This window comes from Kwoniella shivajii, chromosome 3 (assembly GCF_035658355.1).
Source record: "Kwoniella shivajii chromosome 3, complete sequence".
Classification (NCBI taxonomy): domain Eukaryota; kingdom Fungi; phylum Basidiomycota; class Tremellomycetes; order Tremellales; family Cryptococcaceae; genus Kwoniella; species Kwoniella shivajii.
In genome coordinates, this window is record NC_085910.1 from 1394882 (window position 1) to 1412759 (window position 17878).

General features: G+C 43.3%; 6 protein-coding genes across 6 annotated transcripts; 3 read left to right on the forward strand and 3 right to left on the reverse strand.

Moving 5' to 3' along the window:
• Positions 1-270: 270 nt before the first annotated feature.
• On the reverse strand, positions 271-802 carry IL334_002713 (uncharacterized protein; the record flags this gene model as incomplete). Its single annotated transcript, XM_062934453.1, has 3 exons — positions 271-390; positions 463-624; positions 701-802. 3 exons carry the CDS (start codon positions 800-802, stop codon positions 271-273), a joined length of 384 nt encoding a protein of 127 aa, XP_062790504.1.
• Positions 803-1633: 831 nt separating this feature from the next.
• Positions 1634-2742, reverse strand: IL334_002714 (uncharacterized protein; the record flags this gene model as incomplete). Its single annotated transcript, XM_062934454.1, has 5 exons — positions 1634-1804; positions 1895-2072; positions 2171-2565; positions 2640-2652; positions 2714-2742. The coding sequence occupies 5 exons, from the start codon at positions 2740-2742 to the stop codon at positions 1634-1636; spliced, it is 786 nt and encodes a 261-aa protein (XP_062790505.1).
• A 959-nt stretch (positions 2743-3701) lies between these two features.
• IL334_002715 (uncharacterized protein) lies at positions 3702-6335 on the forward strand (the record flags this gene model as incomplete). Its single annotated transcript, XM_062934455.1, has 9 exons — positions 3702-4237; positions 4345-4494; positions 4576-4680; positions 4750-4928; positions 4991-5055; positions 5124-5310; positions 5380-5858; positions 5926-5985; positions 6054-6335. 9 exons carry the CDS (start codon positions 3702-3704, stop codon positions 6333-6335), a joined length of 2043 nt encoding a protein of 680 aa, XP_062790506.1.
• A 1023-nt stretch (positions 6336-7358) lies between these two features.
• IL334_002716 (uncharacterized protein) lies at positions 7359-9824 on the forward strand (the record flags this gene model as incomplete). Its single annotated transcript, XM_062934456.1, has 6 exons — positions 7359-7814; positions 7881-7957; positions 8015-8105; positions 8174-8857; positions 8917-9557; positions 9635-9824. The coding sequence occupies 6 exons, from the start codon at positions 7359-7361 to the stop codon at positions 9822-9824; spliced, it is 2139 nt and encodes a 712-aa protein (XP_062790507.1).
• A 792-nt stretch (positions 9825-10616) lies between these two features.
• IL334_002717 (uncharacterized protein) lies at positions 10617-12724 on the reverse strand (the record flags this gene model as incomplete). The annotated part of the gene is made up of 7 exons (XM_062934457.1): positions 10617-10721; positions 10800-10860; positions 11037-11270; positions 11430-11718; positions 11785-12106; positions 12178-12607; positions 12669-12724. The coding sequence occupies 7 exons, from the start codon at positions 12722-12724 to the stop codon at positions 10617-10619; spliced, it is 1497 nt and encodes a 498-aa protein (XP_062790508.1).
• Positions 12725-13085: 361 nt separating this feature from the next.
• Positions 13086-17877, forward strand: IL334_002718 (uncharacterized protein; the record flags this gene model as incomplete). Its single annotated transcript, XM_062934458.1, has 6 exons — positions 13086-13572; positions 13631-14034; positions 14085-14309; positions 14362-14475; positions 14544-16637; positions 16699-17877. The coding sequence occupies 6 exons, from the start codon at positions 13086-13088 to the stop codon at positions 17875-17877; spliced, it is 4503 nt and encodes a 1500-aa protein (XP_062790509.1).
• Position 17878: the final 1 nt, after the last annotated feature.

Consider the following 17878-nt stretch of genomic DNA (forward strand, 5'->3'; position numbering starts at 1 on the left):
TGTATTGTATTACTACTACTCATAAGGATAAAGGTGCAATCTAATCACAATGCATCAGTTCTTTCACTGGTCAATGGATCTTTGTGAATTATTGACCCACTTATGCCTTTCCTCTTCTGTAAGTGCTAGGTTATATTTTATCCCGCAAAACAGGAGCATCTACCTTCTTCCCGTTCTCGTTTCACCGTATTATACATTTAGTACACATGTCTATCATATCTATACAGTCGGAGCACAGGTTTATGGTGTACATGTTGCGTGTCTATTTGATCACGCGAAACCGACCCTTTTCTTTACAGGTTTATCCGGAGTACTGGCTGGCTTGTTGGACGTTGATTTCCGCTTCTTCTTCAGACGTTGCTTTTCCAGGACCGAAGCTTTCGCTTCTTCCTATTTGTAGACACGTTTTAGCTATATGTCAAGGTGTGTATGTAGTCATGTGATGAAAAGGAGTATACCTACTAATGCTTTCTCCTTCTGCAAGCCTTTCTTACTCTTCTTGTTTTTGTCGTCTGAATTGACTGGGGCTGTTTCGTCAACGACAGCTTTCCGTTTGGCCACTTTTGACTCTGCTACTTTATCTTTGCTGGATGTTATCGATGACATGAGGGATAGTAGGTCTTTCTGATACAATGGAATTGATGGTCTGATTAGCCTATGTCCTGTGGATGATTTGATAATAAGCTTCAAGCGAGCTCACTTTATCTTCCACGAACACCTTGCCTTTCTTCCCATTTCCACCGGCTTTCCTCTTCCTCTCTACGCCCTTGTGAGGAGCTGAAGAACTTGCTGTTGGAGCCATTATTGTGTCGAGTCTGATACGTGAGATATATGTTTATGCACGACAAATTTAATATATAGGCTCTCACACATCTCGTTGACTGAGCAAATTATAAGATTAATAAATAATTAAATTGTTTTGACAGAATGCATCCCGGCGGAAAGCGGTCTCCCCCGGTTTAACCTGATTCAAGTGTAAGCAAATCAACTTAAATGAGCTTGTCCATTTACAGGCTGAGCATGGAGTCGATTGCCAGTTTAGTCTACTACCTGATAATTGTGGAACAACTGTCATACAAGATAACGTTCTTCTTCGACGACATATACCGGACTATGGAGTGCGCTTGCAGACGTTTCAAGGTGTTGGGTCATCTCAGAGGAGGAGGAACAACAATCATTTCGGTTCACCTTCAACTGAATATGGTTCTGAGCTTAGACATCATAAGCCTAGTCGTTCAAGCCCTGGATACATTTCGGGAGGTAATCGCATTCCTGTCATCCTAGGGCCTCCTCTATGTCATCAATGAGAATGTGGACTGAGCTGGCCCATACTCAATGTGTATATCCCAGCATACATAGACGGTGGAGTGTCGCGGTCTGCAGGAGTTCATCGCGACCATCCGTTCGAGTTGAATTCATTTATTCAACAATTTCAAACCTGGGTCAACAGATATCGTTCCATTCGTCTTGTAGGAGTACACTACCTTATCTTGATCCAACTGAGGTACTTATCATAACAGCTTCAATGATACGCGTAACCAATTGTAGCATCGTTGTCTTGTGATGGCTAAACAGACGAACTCTTTGAGATGAGTGCTGCTCGGATGCACGGAGGCTACAAACGATGCATAGTTCAGGAGTTATCTGAACTGGCTTGAAGTTCTATATATTCTGTACTCCTGCCATTTGACCCTGCCTCCGATGATGAGAAGCGATTGCCCAAAAGAGCTTGTGACGGAGCTGCTTCAGGATCTGGGTGCCAATCTATTTCCAGTTCCGACTTCATCTCCCTTTTCACGCAAAGCTGCACACCGATATAACTGTCAGCCGCACACTCCGTCCTAGAGACAACGAGTTGCTTTCCCGTATGCGAAAGAGAAGACAGCCCACTCACGTGCTCGGCTATCACTATCATCCCGACGGCACCTGTGATTTGTATGAACCAAAAGAAGAAGGAAGTTGGAAACGAAGCAGCATAATACGTCGTCAAGATGAAATGGTTGAATATCAACGTTAATGCGAAATCTAGGATATACGTCGGACGGCGTATCAGGTAATATAACGGAGCGATACTGATAAAATAAAATGCATTGAATCAGCAAAGCCTTAGGTCAGCTTCGATCCCATTGATGATCTTGGATTTAAGCTTGAATAGGGATGAGTTACTCACTCAATGGCAAAAGCCACAAGCCAAACACCGCCTACTATCCAACCTCTTTTATTATCTACACCATATTCCCAATATTCATCCACCACCTTTCCTCCTTCCCCTAGCCCGCCAGCAGGATGATCTTCCAAGTCCCCTTCTTCACCTAATGGCGTAGGTACAGAGCCAATCTCCTTCCCTCCTGCCCAAGCTCCTCTAAGTTTCTTCCATCCTTCAACACCGGGAAAAGAAGTCTTAGATAATGTAGGTCGGGCGGCCATTTCCCTCCAATCTAATATATGGGAGACAGTGCTCGGTCCACCGGCATACGAGAGTAACGTTGGCGAAGTGAATGAAGTTAGGAATGGTGGTGTGAGAATGGAGAGCGTCAGATAATGTATAGTTTGAAGTGCTATTATCTAGTACAGCATGTATTGATATATCAGTTTTCACAAATATGAGCTGGTTTCTATCTCTACGTTGATGTACGTACTTGACATATTATCCTGATGAATACGAGCGAAAGTCAGTTACCGCCAACTCTCGAAATCGATACTGTGTGCTCACATCATGGGATCCCATCCTTGGACTCTCATCGTTATTCCTGCTTTCGAAATGAACACGAGATATGATGTACAATTATTGATCGGAATGAATAAGTTGTACAAAGAATCGCATGTTTTGACGCGGCTTAGCAGATGGATTTAAGTGGGATTATCATCATATTTACCCTACTACTGATAACCGACCCTGTGCACCGAAATTAGATACGGACGATTATGACTGAGAGACTACTCGTTTGATGTGTTTGACCGTGTTTGTCGATGTATGATGGCTGTCTTCTAATCACCTACTCTTTAAGTAGTGAGGTGTCAGTTGCGCTTCGTGGTAAAAAATAATAGCTTCGGATTCAGGCAGTTTAGCTACGAGATTTTTCTATTTACCACGACTTGCATCCAGCGCGCTTGTATAGGCGGAGAGAACGCATTGATATGCACTTAGAGATCCGGAAGTCCGGCCTGTCCCCCGATTGATCTTGAGTTGCAAGTGACGACAACATCGTTTGTGTTGTCTGGATCAAGAACAGATGCATGACGATAAGTGACAAGACGAATACCGCAGAGCTCGTCGTCCTCATTGTACAGTGATATGACGACCACCGACATCACCATGGCAGACCCAAAGTCCACAGAGTTGATCGTAAACCTCACTGATCTTGGCACTGTACCAAATCCTGTTTTGTTCACCCGTTCCTGAATCAAGTACCGCGTGCGGACCAACAAAAAAATAATTTCGCAAGAAAGCTTTTTGTTCATGAAACAATTGCTTTTCACCTGTATACCGAACCTGCTAATTGAGTCCTGCATGAAGGCTTTGCGTGCTTGGTTCTGAACGAGCGATGTATCTTGACTTGCTCTTCAACTAACATTCTGCAATATGATCTTCATAACGTGACACATACCACAATCAGACGAAACTTACCTAAGCTATTTAGCGCGAAAGACCTTTCAATGATGAAACACCAAATACATCTCAGCTCCGCTTCTCATTGATCATGCGATACAAAACTGCAAGAGGAAACACGCCTTTACTCGACGGCGCTCTACCAGGAACGCAACAAATACAAGGGCAAAGGGGGATTCAAAGTACATTCCAAGTGTTTGAAGATCAATACGCATATCCCAGATACGATGAAGGATATTTTGGACCGATCGAAAATGAACGATATCTGCTCAAATGGATAAACCAGCTCAAACTAAGACTACATCAGCAGAGCAACTCCGATCACAGTTTTCTCAGATCAGTAGATACGCTTTCTGAACGCAGACCTCCAATTCGTCATCCTCATCCACGATTCTTCGTCCACACCGGCCTCGTTTTCTTGATGTCCTTCATAATAATCTCACTCATCTTGTTCGTTAATATCCAGAATTTATCAGCCAAACGTATCACACCATTATGTAGCTGCTCCCTTACTGGTTTGGGGATAGTAGCTAAGGGGTTCTATACACCCGAAGGAGCATGTAGATATACTGTCAGATATGGGAAATCGGACAGATGGAGTGACAGTTCTTATACTTGGGATATGGGGTATATCAACAGCTTCCCACATGACCCTCATTCCTCCTAAACAATCACACTGTCTCATATATGAGTCGAAGCTGATTAGGCGTTGTTGCGCGATGTGTTTTTCGTAGGAACCAATCATCTACAGATTTGCCTCCTTCATGTCCTCAAGATACGGGCACGTACGTTTCTGGTAATGCACAAGATGAAGATTGCCTTTATGCGACTTTGTACATCCCTCAATCCCCGACTGTGGCTTCAAAACTTCCTGTCTTTGTGTGGTAAGCTATCGTCTTGAACCGTACTCATAGTCCTGCCCAGGACCACCGTCGGAGGGTACGAGCTGACGAGGGCGATGACAGGCTTCACGGTGGATCGTTTATGGCTGGATCAGCATCCGCACCAGGATTAGATGGATCAAACATGGCCGTCAGAGGTGATATTATAGTGGTAGTCTTACAATATCGGTAAGTCCTCAAGTGTTTCTCGATCTCGTTCGGTATGTAGATGTCCCTAAAATATATTCTGCTATATAGACTTGGTGTATTAGGTTTCTTACCTCCGTCCTCAAGCACATCATCGTCCGATCCGAACTTAGGTGTTCGGGATGTCATACTGGCTTTGAAAGGGCTTCAGAAAGGGATCGGTTTCGTGGGAGGCGATAAAGACAAAGTGACCATTGGTGGTCAAAGCAGCGGAGCTGGGCTGATCAGGGGTGAGTGACTAGTCTTTCAATAGCACGGAAGGAACGAGATGTCACTTACCGTTATCGGACAGCTTTACTAGGAGTACCCAGTGCTAAAGGATTATTTAGAGCTGCGATACTCCAATCAGATCCTATGGTGAACCTTACTTTCCTCTCACTTGATGTCATTCAATGTTTCCGTAGCCTGACAATCGATAACGATAGAGCTACGGTTTCGCTTCCAATTATACTACATCAAAAGTCCGAGAAGCTTTCTATAACCTGGAACCAATGAAATCATGCACCGACTTGAAATGTCTTCAAGATATATCATGGGCATCAATAATTGCTGCTCAGAATATGCTCACTCAAGCGGCTCCCTTAACAATTCAGGGTTTGCCACTAGGAATGCGTGAGTCTTGTCATGAGCGATAAGGACTGGTCGAGTGAGTCCACCATTAACATCCCAGCGAATATTTAGCTATTCGACCAACACACGGTAATCCTACGTTACCTTCTGATCCCACTATCGCTCTGTTCACTGCACCATCACAACTCGAAATATGTGATATTCCATTACTGATAACGACAGTATCAAACGAAGCTGGATCAGCATTACAGAGGCTGTTTACTGAACCAATCCCAATGTCGAACGAAACTTATTTCGCCACATTATCAATGACTGTAGGATCTACTAGAGCCGCTCAACTATCTTCGTCATCTGAATATTTTTTGTCCGACACAGGAGGTGGATACGGTGAAGGCGGTGATGAGTTTAGAGTAACATACGAAAATGCCGCAACGGACGGTATCTGGAGATGCCCAAATCGGGATGTAGCAGGACAATGGTATCTGAACGGAGGTAAAGTATGGGTAGGGGAATGGACAAAGGGAGTAACTTATCCTGACAATCAAGTGGATGATGGTTATTGTCGTCAGAGAGGAAGAGTTTGTCACGAGGTGAGCTGCGTTGGTCAGTACTACAGGTGCGAAACAACCTTGTACTAAGCATTATTCATACATGCAGGATGATATATTTGCGACTTTCGGAAACGCGCCTGATCCTTCTTCGGACGTATCATCGTTGGTGAGTTTCGGAGTAATTGGTAGATGAATTAATGATATCCAGCTAAGGTCGTATGATCCGTTTCGTAGGAAGATGACGTTCTCTCATACTGGATATCATTTATTACAAATTTAGATCCATCACCTATCAACAGTATAGGGGATTGTCCAGACTTGTCCAGAGGTTGGTTCTCATGGTTTTGGCCGTTCAAACGAGAGGTCTCTGTTCCTTCCATTCCACTTCCGTCTCAAACTTGGTCACCTTACTCGTCGGAAAAGCATGTATTCGCTATCGGAGGAGGGGAAGTGAATCGTTGTCCAGAAGGATATTGGGGAGAGAAAGTCAAGTATGATTGGCAGATATATGGATAAGCCGTAAAGGGAATGCGTTGAATAACAGCACAGCCGATATTTATAGGACATTGGATGTTCTCCTCACTTGTAATGCAGCGTATTTTTCCTCCCATCGTATCTCATTCCTGTCCCACAACGGTAACCGCGGAGATGAACGAGCTGCTGTACAAGATGAGAAATGCCACCTGTGTCATTAATGGTGTAAATAACGCGTACGAAAGAAGGAAAGAGAGGATGGATGGGGGGTTAACCCTGGAATGTTTATTTTCCCACACACCGCCCAAACTGAACGTTCACTCTAACCATATTGGGCAATTCATTCAATCTCTATGATTTGTAATGGTTTTCCTCTTTTCTCGATTTGTAATAACCATTAGAAAGGGTTGTTATGCCGAAGCTGAATTTGAATTTTGACCGATGGCCGTGGCTTTTTGTTTTTGTTATTTTTTTTGAGAAATCGAGGGGGGTATTTATTTGTATGATGGCGGCCGAGAATGATTAGAGGTGCACTTTCTCACTGTACTCGTTCAAAGTATTATCAGTCACCCACTTCATCAACAAGCAATAAGATCTTAAGCATCTCCCCCTCATCGTGTAGGTCACCATTCGACGGGAACATTGCAAGTCGAAAGAACTTCAACGAGGAAAATATCGAAAGCAAGGGGAATAATTATAAGTGAAGGGGGATTCCCGTAAAATAATAAACAAAGGAAAATACCATAATAACGAGATATAGGAAAGACGTAGTTCCCCTGCCTTTTCTTTGGGTGAGACTTTTTGGGTTGAAAATAAAGTAATCGACAATCATCATAATATCATTTCACTCTTTTCAACATCAACAACAACATTAATACCAGCCATTGTCGTCATCATCATCGTCCTCACTCTTGTCGTTGTCACCGCATCCTACTGCTCTCGAACTGATAATTCGACATAGTCGCCTACGAAGAAGACGAGCACAGCGTCCGCACGCACCTACTCGATTGACTCCCTCGTATTATTCAGACAAATAGAGAAACTCAAAAATAGAAATAGCGCAACATGCCTCGACCAGCTAAAAGAGGTGCATCAGGAGCGTCCACACCCCCATCATCCTTATCTTCTTCGCCACCTTCCAAACCTCTGTATCCCGCTATATCCTTCAGATCATCTTCACCTTCATCATCTGCTAACCATAAAGAATCATCGGTCACGGCTCGATCTTCATTATTGAATGTTCTCACACGACCTCATCATTCTTCCAATTCCATCAAAACTATCCCATCGATCAATCAGGATAACTCGTCAGATGAAGATACAGTCTTATCTGATCAATCAACAATCTCTTCTTACGCGTCGTCCATAGTCAGTGGAACAAGTAGTACATTCACCTCAAATGAAGATATAGCAGAAGTTTACAGGAATTATCTCGAGAAACCTTTTGTTAGCACTAAAAGTACAATCAAGCATTCTGAATTTGGTCATTGTAACAACCCAAACTGGAGATGGACAAGTCAAGTGAGTTCAGTTTCGATTTCATAAGGAAAAGCGATCAATGCTGATTAGGTTCGATTCACACCATAGTGGAACCCCGATGAACCAATTCACCCAAGTGAAGAACCTCATCCACCTTATTTCACACTCTTGACCACTTATATCAGGTATGTCACGCGCACTATTGTCTCAGTGATACTAACACGCTAATCCCCGTCTCCTAGTTATATCCTGTTAATCGTCATTGGACATATGAGGGATTTCTTTGGTAAAAGATTCAAGCCTGCTGATTACGCTCACTTGATGCCTCAAAATGTAAGTCGAAAATACCAATATGTACATCGAGAACCGAATAACTAACGTTGCTATCTTGCTGTGGTCAGGGATACGCCGCACTCAACTCTGATTTCGATTCATTCTATACTCGACGACTGAAACAAAGATTGGAAGACTGTTTCGCCCGACCTACCACTGGTGTACCTGGACGAACGATCGTATGCTATGATCGAGCTTCCACAAACGAGAACAAAACTTTCAACTTGACAGGGACCACCACGCGAGCATTAAACGTTTCTTCTTACAATTACCTCGGATTCGCTTCTTCCACCGGTGGATGTGCAGATGCTGTTGAAGCTTCTCTTAGAAAGTATGGAGTTTCAGGCGCAGGACCAAGACATGATGCTTCAACACTTGACTTACATCTACAAACTGAAAACCTAGTAGCGAAATTCATAGGTCAAGAATCAGCAATGGTAGTTTCGATGGGATTCGCAACAAACTCAACTACCATTCCTGCCATAGTAGGAAAAGGTTGTTTAGTTATTTCTGACGAGTTCAATCATTCCTCCATTCGATTTGGTGTCAGATTGTCTGGTGCAAGCTTGAGGTCTTTCAAGCATAACGATGTCGACGCTTTAGAAAAACTGTTGAGAGAAGTGATCTCTCAAGGTCAACCTAGAACTCACAGACCATGGAAAAAGATCTTGGTTATTGTAGAAGGTCTATACTCTATGGAAGGTAGTTTGGTCAATTTACCTGTTCTACTTGAACTCAAAAAGCGATACAAGGTGAGTAATTGGTTGACTGCTTCCAAATCATGTCGGATGAGCTGACGTTTCTTTTCCAGTTCTACCTCTACGTCGATGAAGCTCACTCCATCGGTGCTTTGGGTCCTAATGGACGAGGAGTATGCGACTACTTTGGCGTTGATCCTCGAGAAGTTGACATATTAATGGGAACATTTACGAAATCATTCGGTGCAGCAGGTGGATACATTGCAGGATCAAAAGCATTAATAGACAGACTAAGACTTCGTTCACACGCTACTTGTTATGCTGAGAGCGTTTCACCACCTATCTTAACCCAAATCATAGCGTCAATGGGTTCGATCATGGGAGTTGCACCACCTTTAGCTACACCACCAACGGAAGATGATAGATCAGATTCATTATCAATCACGTCGACGAAATCTAGACCAACTGTATATGGACCTGCACCTACATACATCCTACCTTCTTGGATGAAACTACCATTGAACCTCTTGAACGGAACTGAAGGTAGAGAAAGGTTAAGACGATTAGCATTCAATTCAAGATACTTGTCAAGCGGTTTGAGAAAATTAGGTTTCATCGTTTATGGTCATCGAGATTCACCTATCATCCCTTTGTTGATCTACAACCCAGGTAAAATGCCTTGGTTTTCTCAATTGATGTTAGATAGATTAGGTCCAGATAGGACCCCTATCGTGGTCGTCGTCGTCGCCTACCCGTAAGTGCTACTCATCTGTCATCAATCATTATCCAAGCGATCATCTGCTGACTCGAGCTCTATGTTTATCGTTACAGAGCAACTCCATTGATTACCTCTAGAGTCAGATTCTGTTTATCAGCTTCACACACCAAAAACGATATCGATTTAATCTTGCGAGCATGTGACGAAGTTGGTGATTTATTAGGTTTGAAATATGGTACCCAAACCATGAACGTCGAGGAAGTAATTGCAAGTGCAGAGGAATTAGTTTCTGCCCAATTCTAAATCCGGACGGTGGATTACCATCATCATCATTGAAAAGGGAGATTCATATCTTAATTATGTATCTCTGTTTTGAATGTCCTACCTTGAAGGATATTCGTTAAACACTATAGCAAGTGATTGGAAATCAATGCAAAGGGCGACAAAAGTATTACATCGTTCACCTCGGGGAAAACTGGTTTTTCTCTCTGGAACAAAAAGCTGAATAGAATTTAATGATTTCCTTTTCCGTTTTTCTATGTTTATCAGGTTTTTATATTTTCCCCATTATACTTTGATATATAGTGCATGAATAAAATGTATCGTGCTCTTCTCGAAGCTTGTGTATGTGTTTAGGATCACAATATTGTGCGGAGCATACGTGTATCGATATAGCATTTGAGTGCTGATTATGGTTGTTAAGAGAAACAACTCTTACTTCTTACCAATCTAAACTATTTGATCAATTTGAGATTCTTTCGATTCTGAACAAGAGTTATAATGAAGTACTACATCAACGTTCATGCGGTGCTGATTGACTTCCAATTCATTGTCTCATTTTAATAAGTCATTCATTTATTCGTTTTCTCCTTTCGATGCGATATGTCTATGAGATATCTATTTTTCTTGTTGTGAATCCACCCAACATGACCAAACAACGTGTTGACTACCCAATCCCAATCGTCATACCTTTCTCCTTCCCCCTCTTCTGGTTTCTTGCACTTGACTCATCTCAAATTACCTTCCCAACCGACATCAACATCTGCCCTTCCTTCGTATCTAGCATTAGACATCTACTGCTAAGTGTGAACTTTACTAATGAAGAGTTTGGTCCGCCCACATTTCTTGATGAGAAATGACGGATTCAGCTTTCTTAGATACGTGAGTTTGGATAGCTCCATGAGAAGGGATTCCTTCGACCTGCAAACAGACACATGACAAAGTCAGCTGTGAACTATCTGCTGCAATGAAAAAGTCATCGGAACAAATAACACTCACTCTGTGGAAAGCGTTTAGGTTCTTATGAGCTGTAATTTGGAATACTGATGCTGAACCTTGTCTATATTAGGGAACAAAGCGATTAGCTATCACAACCTACTACATGCGTATGAGCACGTAACTTACCGAGAGATACTGTATTTTCACAACCCAGCAATCACCCAGTCAAACATCGATCAGCAATTGTCAACAACTTCACATAACCATTATTAGCATATAGGTAAATGATCAACTCACATAGTGGAATAAGCTAAGAAATAAACCCAAATCCTATACCATCTTTCGCCGTATTTGGCAACGACTTTATCTTTGTTGCTGACCCAGTTCAAATACCATCTGTGGATAGTAGCAGAGTAGTGAACACCCAATACGTCGACTGATTTGATTTCGAAATTCGCCGATTCAAGTTGTTTGATCACCCATCCTAAAGGAAGTGAGGCGTCCGCTCCTGGGAAGACGTATTTGTTCATGCTGCGGTGGGTGGGTCGGGGAGTTAGATAATGTCAAGAGAGAGCATATTCCAGGTAGTATCACGGGTGGATTGACAGGTGGAAAGTGGAAGAAAAGCATTGTTAGATGATCAGATAATCAGCAATAGACCTTTCCACCTCATCAAAAACGACAACTCACAATAAGCCCCAGTTCAGATCTTCGAATTGCCAACAAGTTCTAATACCAGCAACTTGGAAAACCAACAATCCATCATCATCTAATAAATCATAAACTTCTTTCAAGAAAGTACCATATCTTTTGATACCGACATGTTCTGCCATTTCAAGACATGATATCTTGTTGAAATAACCTTGAGGATGTGGGATATCTCTATAATCCATGCATAAGATGCGCCCTTTAGATTCAGATACTCCGTTTTCACGTAATCTTTCATTACCGAATGCAGTTTGTTTTTTGGCCAATGTGACTGACATCAACAAGTCGGATGTTCAGTCTTATGACTCTACACGTCACAGAAAGAAGATCAACTCACCACCAGTTACATCAGCACCATAGTTTTTACCAGCAAAAGTAGCCAATGTACCCCAACCACAACCGATATCCAACATTCTGTCGGTTTCCTTCAAATCCAATTTTTCGCAAACCATCTTTAACTTATTATCTTGTAATTCTTCCAAAGTTTCCATTCGATTAATATCAGATATAACACCTGAAGTGTAAATCATCCTTGGACCCAAGAACCATGAATAGAAATCATCTCCTCGATCGTAATGATCACGAACCTGTTCTTCATCTTGAGTTTGAGAATGAATGATCACATCAGGAATCAAGTTGAATAAAACGTATTTGAACAGCTGTGAGGTACGATACATTTGATCAGCCATAGTGACTCTTATTTTGTGTACGTCAAAAGGATAAAGCTCACAGCAGGAGTGAATTCGAAAGAAGCCCAATCATGTCTGTATTCCATGATTTCTAATACATCACCATTGAAATCTGCTTTTCCAGCAAAATAAGCATCGTGGAAAATCTGCATTGGGATTTTCTTCACTTCATTGTATTTTTGAAGACTGGCATCTTTCAAAGTGATATAGTTGCTGAGAGGTTTACCTGGGAACTGAATTTTTTCGTTAAGTCTTGAACCGAACTTGGATTTGAATGTCCAATAACCAATAGCGATTGGAACGCCTAATAAGATGAAAAGGAACCAATAGAAATACCATCCTGTCCTGAATGGAAGGAGCTTCGTCACGAGCCATGGTCCAGCGAGAAGGACGAACGCGAGTTGATAGTTCGAGAACGAAGCTGAACCTTCAGCGGGAAGAGGTGCATTGGCTATAGCTGGGTAATTCGTGCTGCCAATGAATGGGGAGATCAGCTCTGCTCGTGCTTGTCATTCAAACACAAGATGCTCACGTTCGCACAGTCTGCACTGACTCGCCATCGTTGATAGTAGGTTTCACCTCAGCCATGTCGTATTACTCTCCTTGTATGGGGTTGACAGAGAACAGAACCAAGCTATGTTCAAGGGGGTTATAATATATTGCTTTCTTCTTTTTCTTTGCTGCGACAGAGATGAGACGCGATGAAAAAGTGGAAACAAACCCCCCAATATATATATAAATTCGCCACGTCAGATCCGATCCACGTGGCTAAATATTGTCAATTCGTTGCGTCATCACTTTTTTAGAATGTTGATCATCTGGGAGCACAGAAAATGGAGTAAACAAAATCAGATGAAATGTAACTCTGTATATCATGTACAATCCTTATATGACATCCGTCTTGGCTATTATATTATCGTTACTTTGATTAACATTGACAGAACTCGAGATGCCTCCAACGAGGGCTTCAGCTATAGCTGGTCCATCACGATTCCCATATAATCCTTCCAACAAAACCAATTTCAATGTTGTGATAGATGAAGAGGATCATTTGGATTCACCAGGTTTGGCGTCTAGAAGTCGTCCTTCTCGAGCGAGAAGATCAGTCTCTTTTCAGCCACAAGATCGCACATTCAGCACTCCTCATGCAAATACCTCTAGACATAGGCGGAGAACGTCAGGAGGATCACATCAGTCCATCAGACTCACACCGCCAACAACAACATTCAAGCATAAAAACAAAGTGGTGGTTAGGAAATCATTGACAGGCGAACATGTCTTGGGTATGAACATAAATGATAGAGTAGAGATCTTGGCAGATGTAGCTGGAGATTGTCTTGTCACGCTCGTCAAAGCTGTATTAGGAAGTGAGATTAGGTCAAGAAGGAAAAGTCTGGTTGATGACGAAGTCAGAACAGCTTGGAATGGTTTAAATGGTATGTCCTTGATCCTCCCCATTGATCCCCCAAATAACAAAGCTGATAAAGTTTCTAGGAATACGAAATTCATATATCTTCCCACCATATGCACCTCCGTTCCCATCTTTGACGGATATTCTTGAGTCCCTTCATTCGCAGGTCCGAGCTACACTCCACGCACAATCACTCGCACGAGCAATCAGTTTATCGAATCTGTCCACATTCGTATGGACTATCTCCAGACCTGATGAAGCTGGTGGCACGTTCAATTCTTTGGACTTGGACGATGATGGTCCTCGCAGAAGTAGTAGGAGGATCAAGGGAAGAGACGCTCAGCCTGACGAAGAACTCTTGAAGAAAGTCGGCAGGAGAAATATGTTACTTTTGATTGCCTGGAAAAAGTTTTGGCTTGTAGTCGTACCTCAAGAAAAAAGGACCAGCGAAATCGCGCTTAGGTTATGGCTTGATTTTGCTACTCAGGTGCGCCAGCCCTCCTTCAGAGGTAACCTAAAAGCTGATGTCATTGACAGGTCGCTCTTATATATCAACGGCCTCACGTTGATGATTTATCTGCGGACAGTTCTTATTTGCCGGAACCACCTCGGACTTTTCTTGCAGAGCTGTTCTCACCGTCAGCAGTAGGTAGATTCGGTCAATGGAGTCTATCAGAAGATTTCGATAGTCTAGATGACAACGAGGAGAAAGAAGGGGTAGAAGAACGGTGGCTAGTTTTAGCAAAGAGGAGGTTAGACGAAGTGAGCCTTTCCTTCGTTTATGTGAAGACTTCGAGCTGAACAAATTCCGCAGCTATCACAGCATAGTCAACAGGACTTGATATGGAAGTATCCTTACGATAAATTCAGGATCGAAATGACAGCTTATATCCAACACGAGGTCTTGGCTAGTCCTATAAATGCCTTGGTGAGCGTTTTGTCATCCTGGTAGTATACCGCGCAGACACAGGAACTGATATGCCAGCTTGATCAAAGCTTACGCCTGGGCGAAAATCGTTACTCGTGGGATCACTGTCCGGATTTCCATCCGCCCAATTGAGGATCACAGAGAGTTCGTCATCCGACGAAGAACAAGATGTCACGCAATCGGCTGATTGGTCGCAAGATGATGATATACTGGAAGCAAACGAAGAAGTTGATGAAGATGAACGCGCGGACGAAAATATAGTCGAAGACGAAGAGGCAGATGGCGATGTACAGTTTTTAGGTGCCGATGACCCGATCGATATGGACCTCTTGGCCTTAGCAGCTGCCGAGATGGAAGCTGAGGATGAACATGTACAAACTCAACACCCTCGAAGTCCCACCTGGAACAAAGTCCCAGCAACAATGGAAGAGTCCGCTTCGATACCGATACTCAACGATATTTCAGAGAACGAAGATGATTGGACTGTGAATGATTTCGTCCCGCATCAATCTTCTGCATATTCCCCAATCGGTGAAGCATTGGCAGGAAACTCTAAACCCGTGCCAAAGTTCGATTGGACAAAGAGGCAGGAAGACGCCGTCCAGCTTGAGTGGGAAAGTCAGTCAATGGATGGATCTACACGCTCTCACCGCAAATCTCTTGCAAGTCAAGTCGATCAAGGACCGAAGAGCAAGGATTCAGAACACCTTCGATTCGCTACTCCACCTATACAGACACAAACATCTCCTCCTGTACCTGCTTCAGTCGTTTCTAGGCTAGTCGAAATAGATACACAACCATCGCCTCCGCCAATCAGGGCAGAACGGCTATCGCTGTTACCGCGACAATCAATTCTTCAGCAAGATGAACCTGCTGCAGAACTTGCTACTTCCATTGATGGATCAGAAGAAGAAGAGCGCGTCGAAAATGCTACCACGCCGCCTTTGTCTGATGGAGATATGGTCGACATCCTACCTTCGCCTTCTCAACTTCGAGGTATCGATCCACCAGCAGCTGCGCGAGGTTCAGCTCGTCAGGACAGTGAGCAGCTAGACAAAGACAACGCGTATGAAGACTTGATCCCTGCAGAATCACAATTCGCGGTTGGCCAACATCCGTCCCTACGTAATACTGACGGCAATCATGGAGATGAAGACTTTCCCGAACTACAAGATGCTGATCTGGATGATCTGCGATCCGAACATGACGCTGATACGGAACCTGCTCCACTCTCTTCTCAAGGTCAATATATCTCCTCAAGACCTAAAAAGAGCTTTGAAGCTCATTCGTTCGTTGTTCCTAATGAAGAAGAAGATATGGAAGACCGACAACTGTTTTTACGTTCCGACTCATTCCCTGGAACAGAGTCTCGGGATATCAGTGTCAAGCCTGAACCTATTCAAGACATATTAGGACTTCACGACTTTGTAGAAAGATTACACGAAACATATCGAAGACAAAGGGATGTCAATATCCCTTTCCACAATGACGAAGATGATCCCTTCTTACACGACGCCGACGGATCACCGTTAGAATCAGATGAGCTATTTGTAGCTCCGTTAGATGAGAAACCAACTCGCCAATCAAAGCTACACGGTAGAATAGCCTCCTCTTCTTCGAAGTATTGTAGATTAACGGGAAATCGTAGATGGACAAAAGAGGAAGAACTGTTATTATATCGCACTGTGCAGAAGGTACCGCTAGATGAAGAATATCCATTAAGAGTAGTTTGGGCTTTATATGGTGAATATGGCAGAGAAGGCGACGCGTTAAAATGGTATAATCCGCAACATATGAAGGATAAACTTAGAACGACCGTCAAAAGAAGACAGAATGAAGGTAGGGAAGTGGAGGGAAGAGTAAGAGCTTGGGCCGCGAGAGGAACCAGAGAAAGGGAAGAATGGGAATTGGAATGGGAGGAATGGAAGAGTCAAGATAACCACAGACAAGATGAGGAGGAACATGAGGATGCTGACGAGGGGCAAGAGAATGCAAGAGATCAAATAGATGAACAAGATGGAGCGGATGAAGGCGAGGATGACGAGTATTCATCCGAACCAGAAAACGAAGAAATACGTCAAGATCAACCTGAAGCTGAAAATGCCGATCAAGCTCCTGTAGAAGACGTGTCACTTGACGACGATTTTCCAGCACCACTTGTTGTACGTATTGCGTCACTTCGAATCTTACGGGGATATTGTCAGCTGATGACCATTGCAACAGCTTGATCTCGCTCTTCCCATTCAACAAGACGATGCGGCCACCACGGCCAGCAACCAATATCGAGCACGCGACGGGGATTCCTCTCATATAGATGACGATGACGATTTTCCTGACGTTCCCGATATCCCCACTTTCAATTCTGCTCCTAAATCGATCACTACATCCACAAACATGGATCGATCAATTACCGCTAAACAAGCAAGTAAACGTAAGAGTACCCAGGTGGCAGAGGATGGCGCGGACTCGAGGCAAAACACTCAAGAACAGTCTCTTCGACGTGATGTGGAAATTAGTTTGCCCACGAAGAGCAGAAGAGGAAGGCCACGTAAACTGCCTGCAGGTACAAGCAAGGAATTTTCAGGCGCAATTATCATACGTCAGTCTGACGGTCCTCCACTGGATGGTCCGTCCACCATCGATGACATACACACAGTTCATGCGCAGAATGAACAACCGATGAATTCACCGGTCATGTCAGCTACCTTACCTGAAAACCAAGTACAATTACCGAATAATCCGTCAAGACTTGAAAGAAGAGGAAGAACCCGGAAATCATATGCAATTGAGGATGTTGCAGACGATCTAGAATCCCCCTCTGATCTCTTACCTTCAGAAACGCAAGCTAAACCTAAACGACAGCTCCGATTTGTAGAGGATCCATTGAGAGCGGAAAGAAGAGGTAGACCCAAGAAGAATCCTAGACAGAAAAGAGTGACTCATAAGAAAGCATCTCATCAATCAAGCTTTTCTGGAATACTCCGTGCAGCTAGAAAGACGACGGAACCTCAAATCCAGCCTAAATCTGATTCGGAACCTGAACAGGGATCATCAGCCGTATCTCAGACGAAAGGACCTACAACTTCCAAAACCATGCAGACAGCTAGGAAGACAGTGTCTGCCCAATCCGTCCAAAGGGAAGAAGAGGATGGCAGTGATGGTGTCGAACAAGAAAAATCTTTAGACGATCCCATGCACAGTCGGATCCCGAATGAAGAGGAAGATTTCCCTTCTATCAATGAGAATGAACTACCGCCAACAAAAGAGCAAGTCGGACAAGATGGATCAAGACAGGAAGTTGAACAACGCGATAATGGAATTGAAGAGAGAAGAAGGAGGGCAATTCTCCATGCGGTCATGAATGGAGCTAAGAAAAATGGCAAACCAGGTTTGAGGGTTTAGA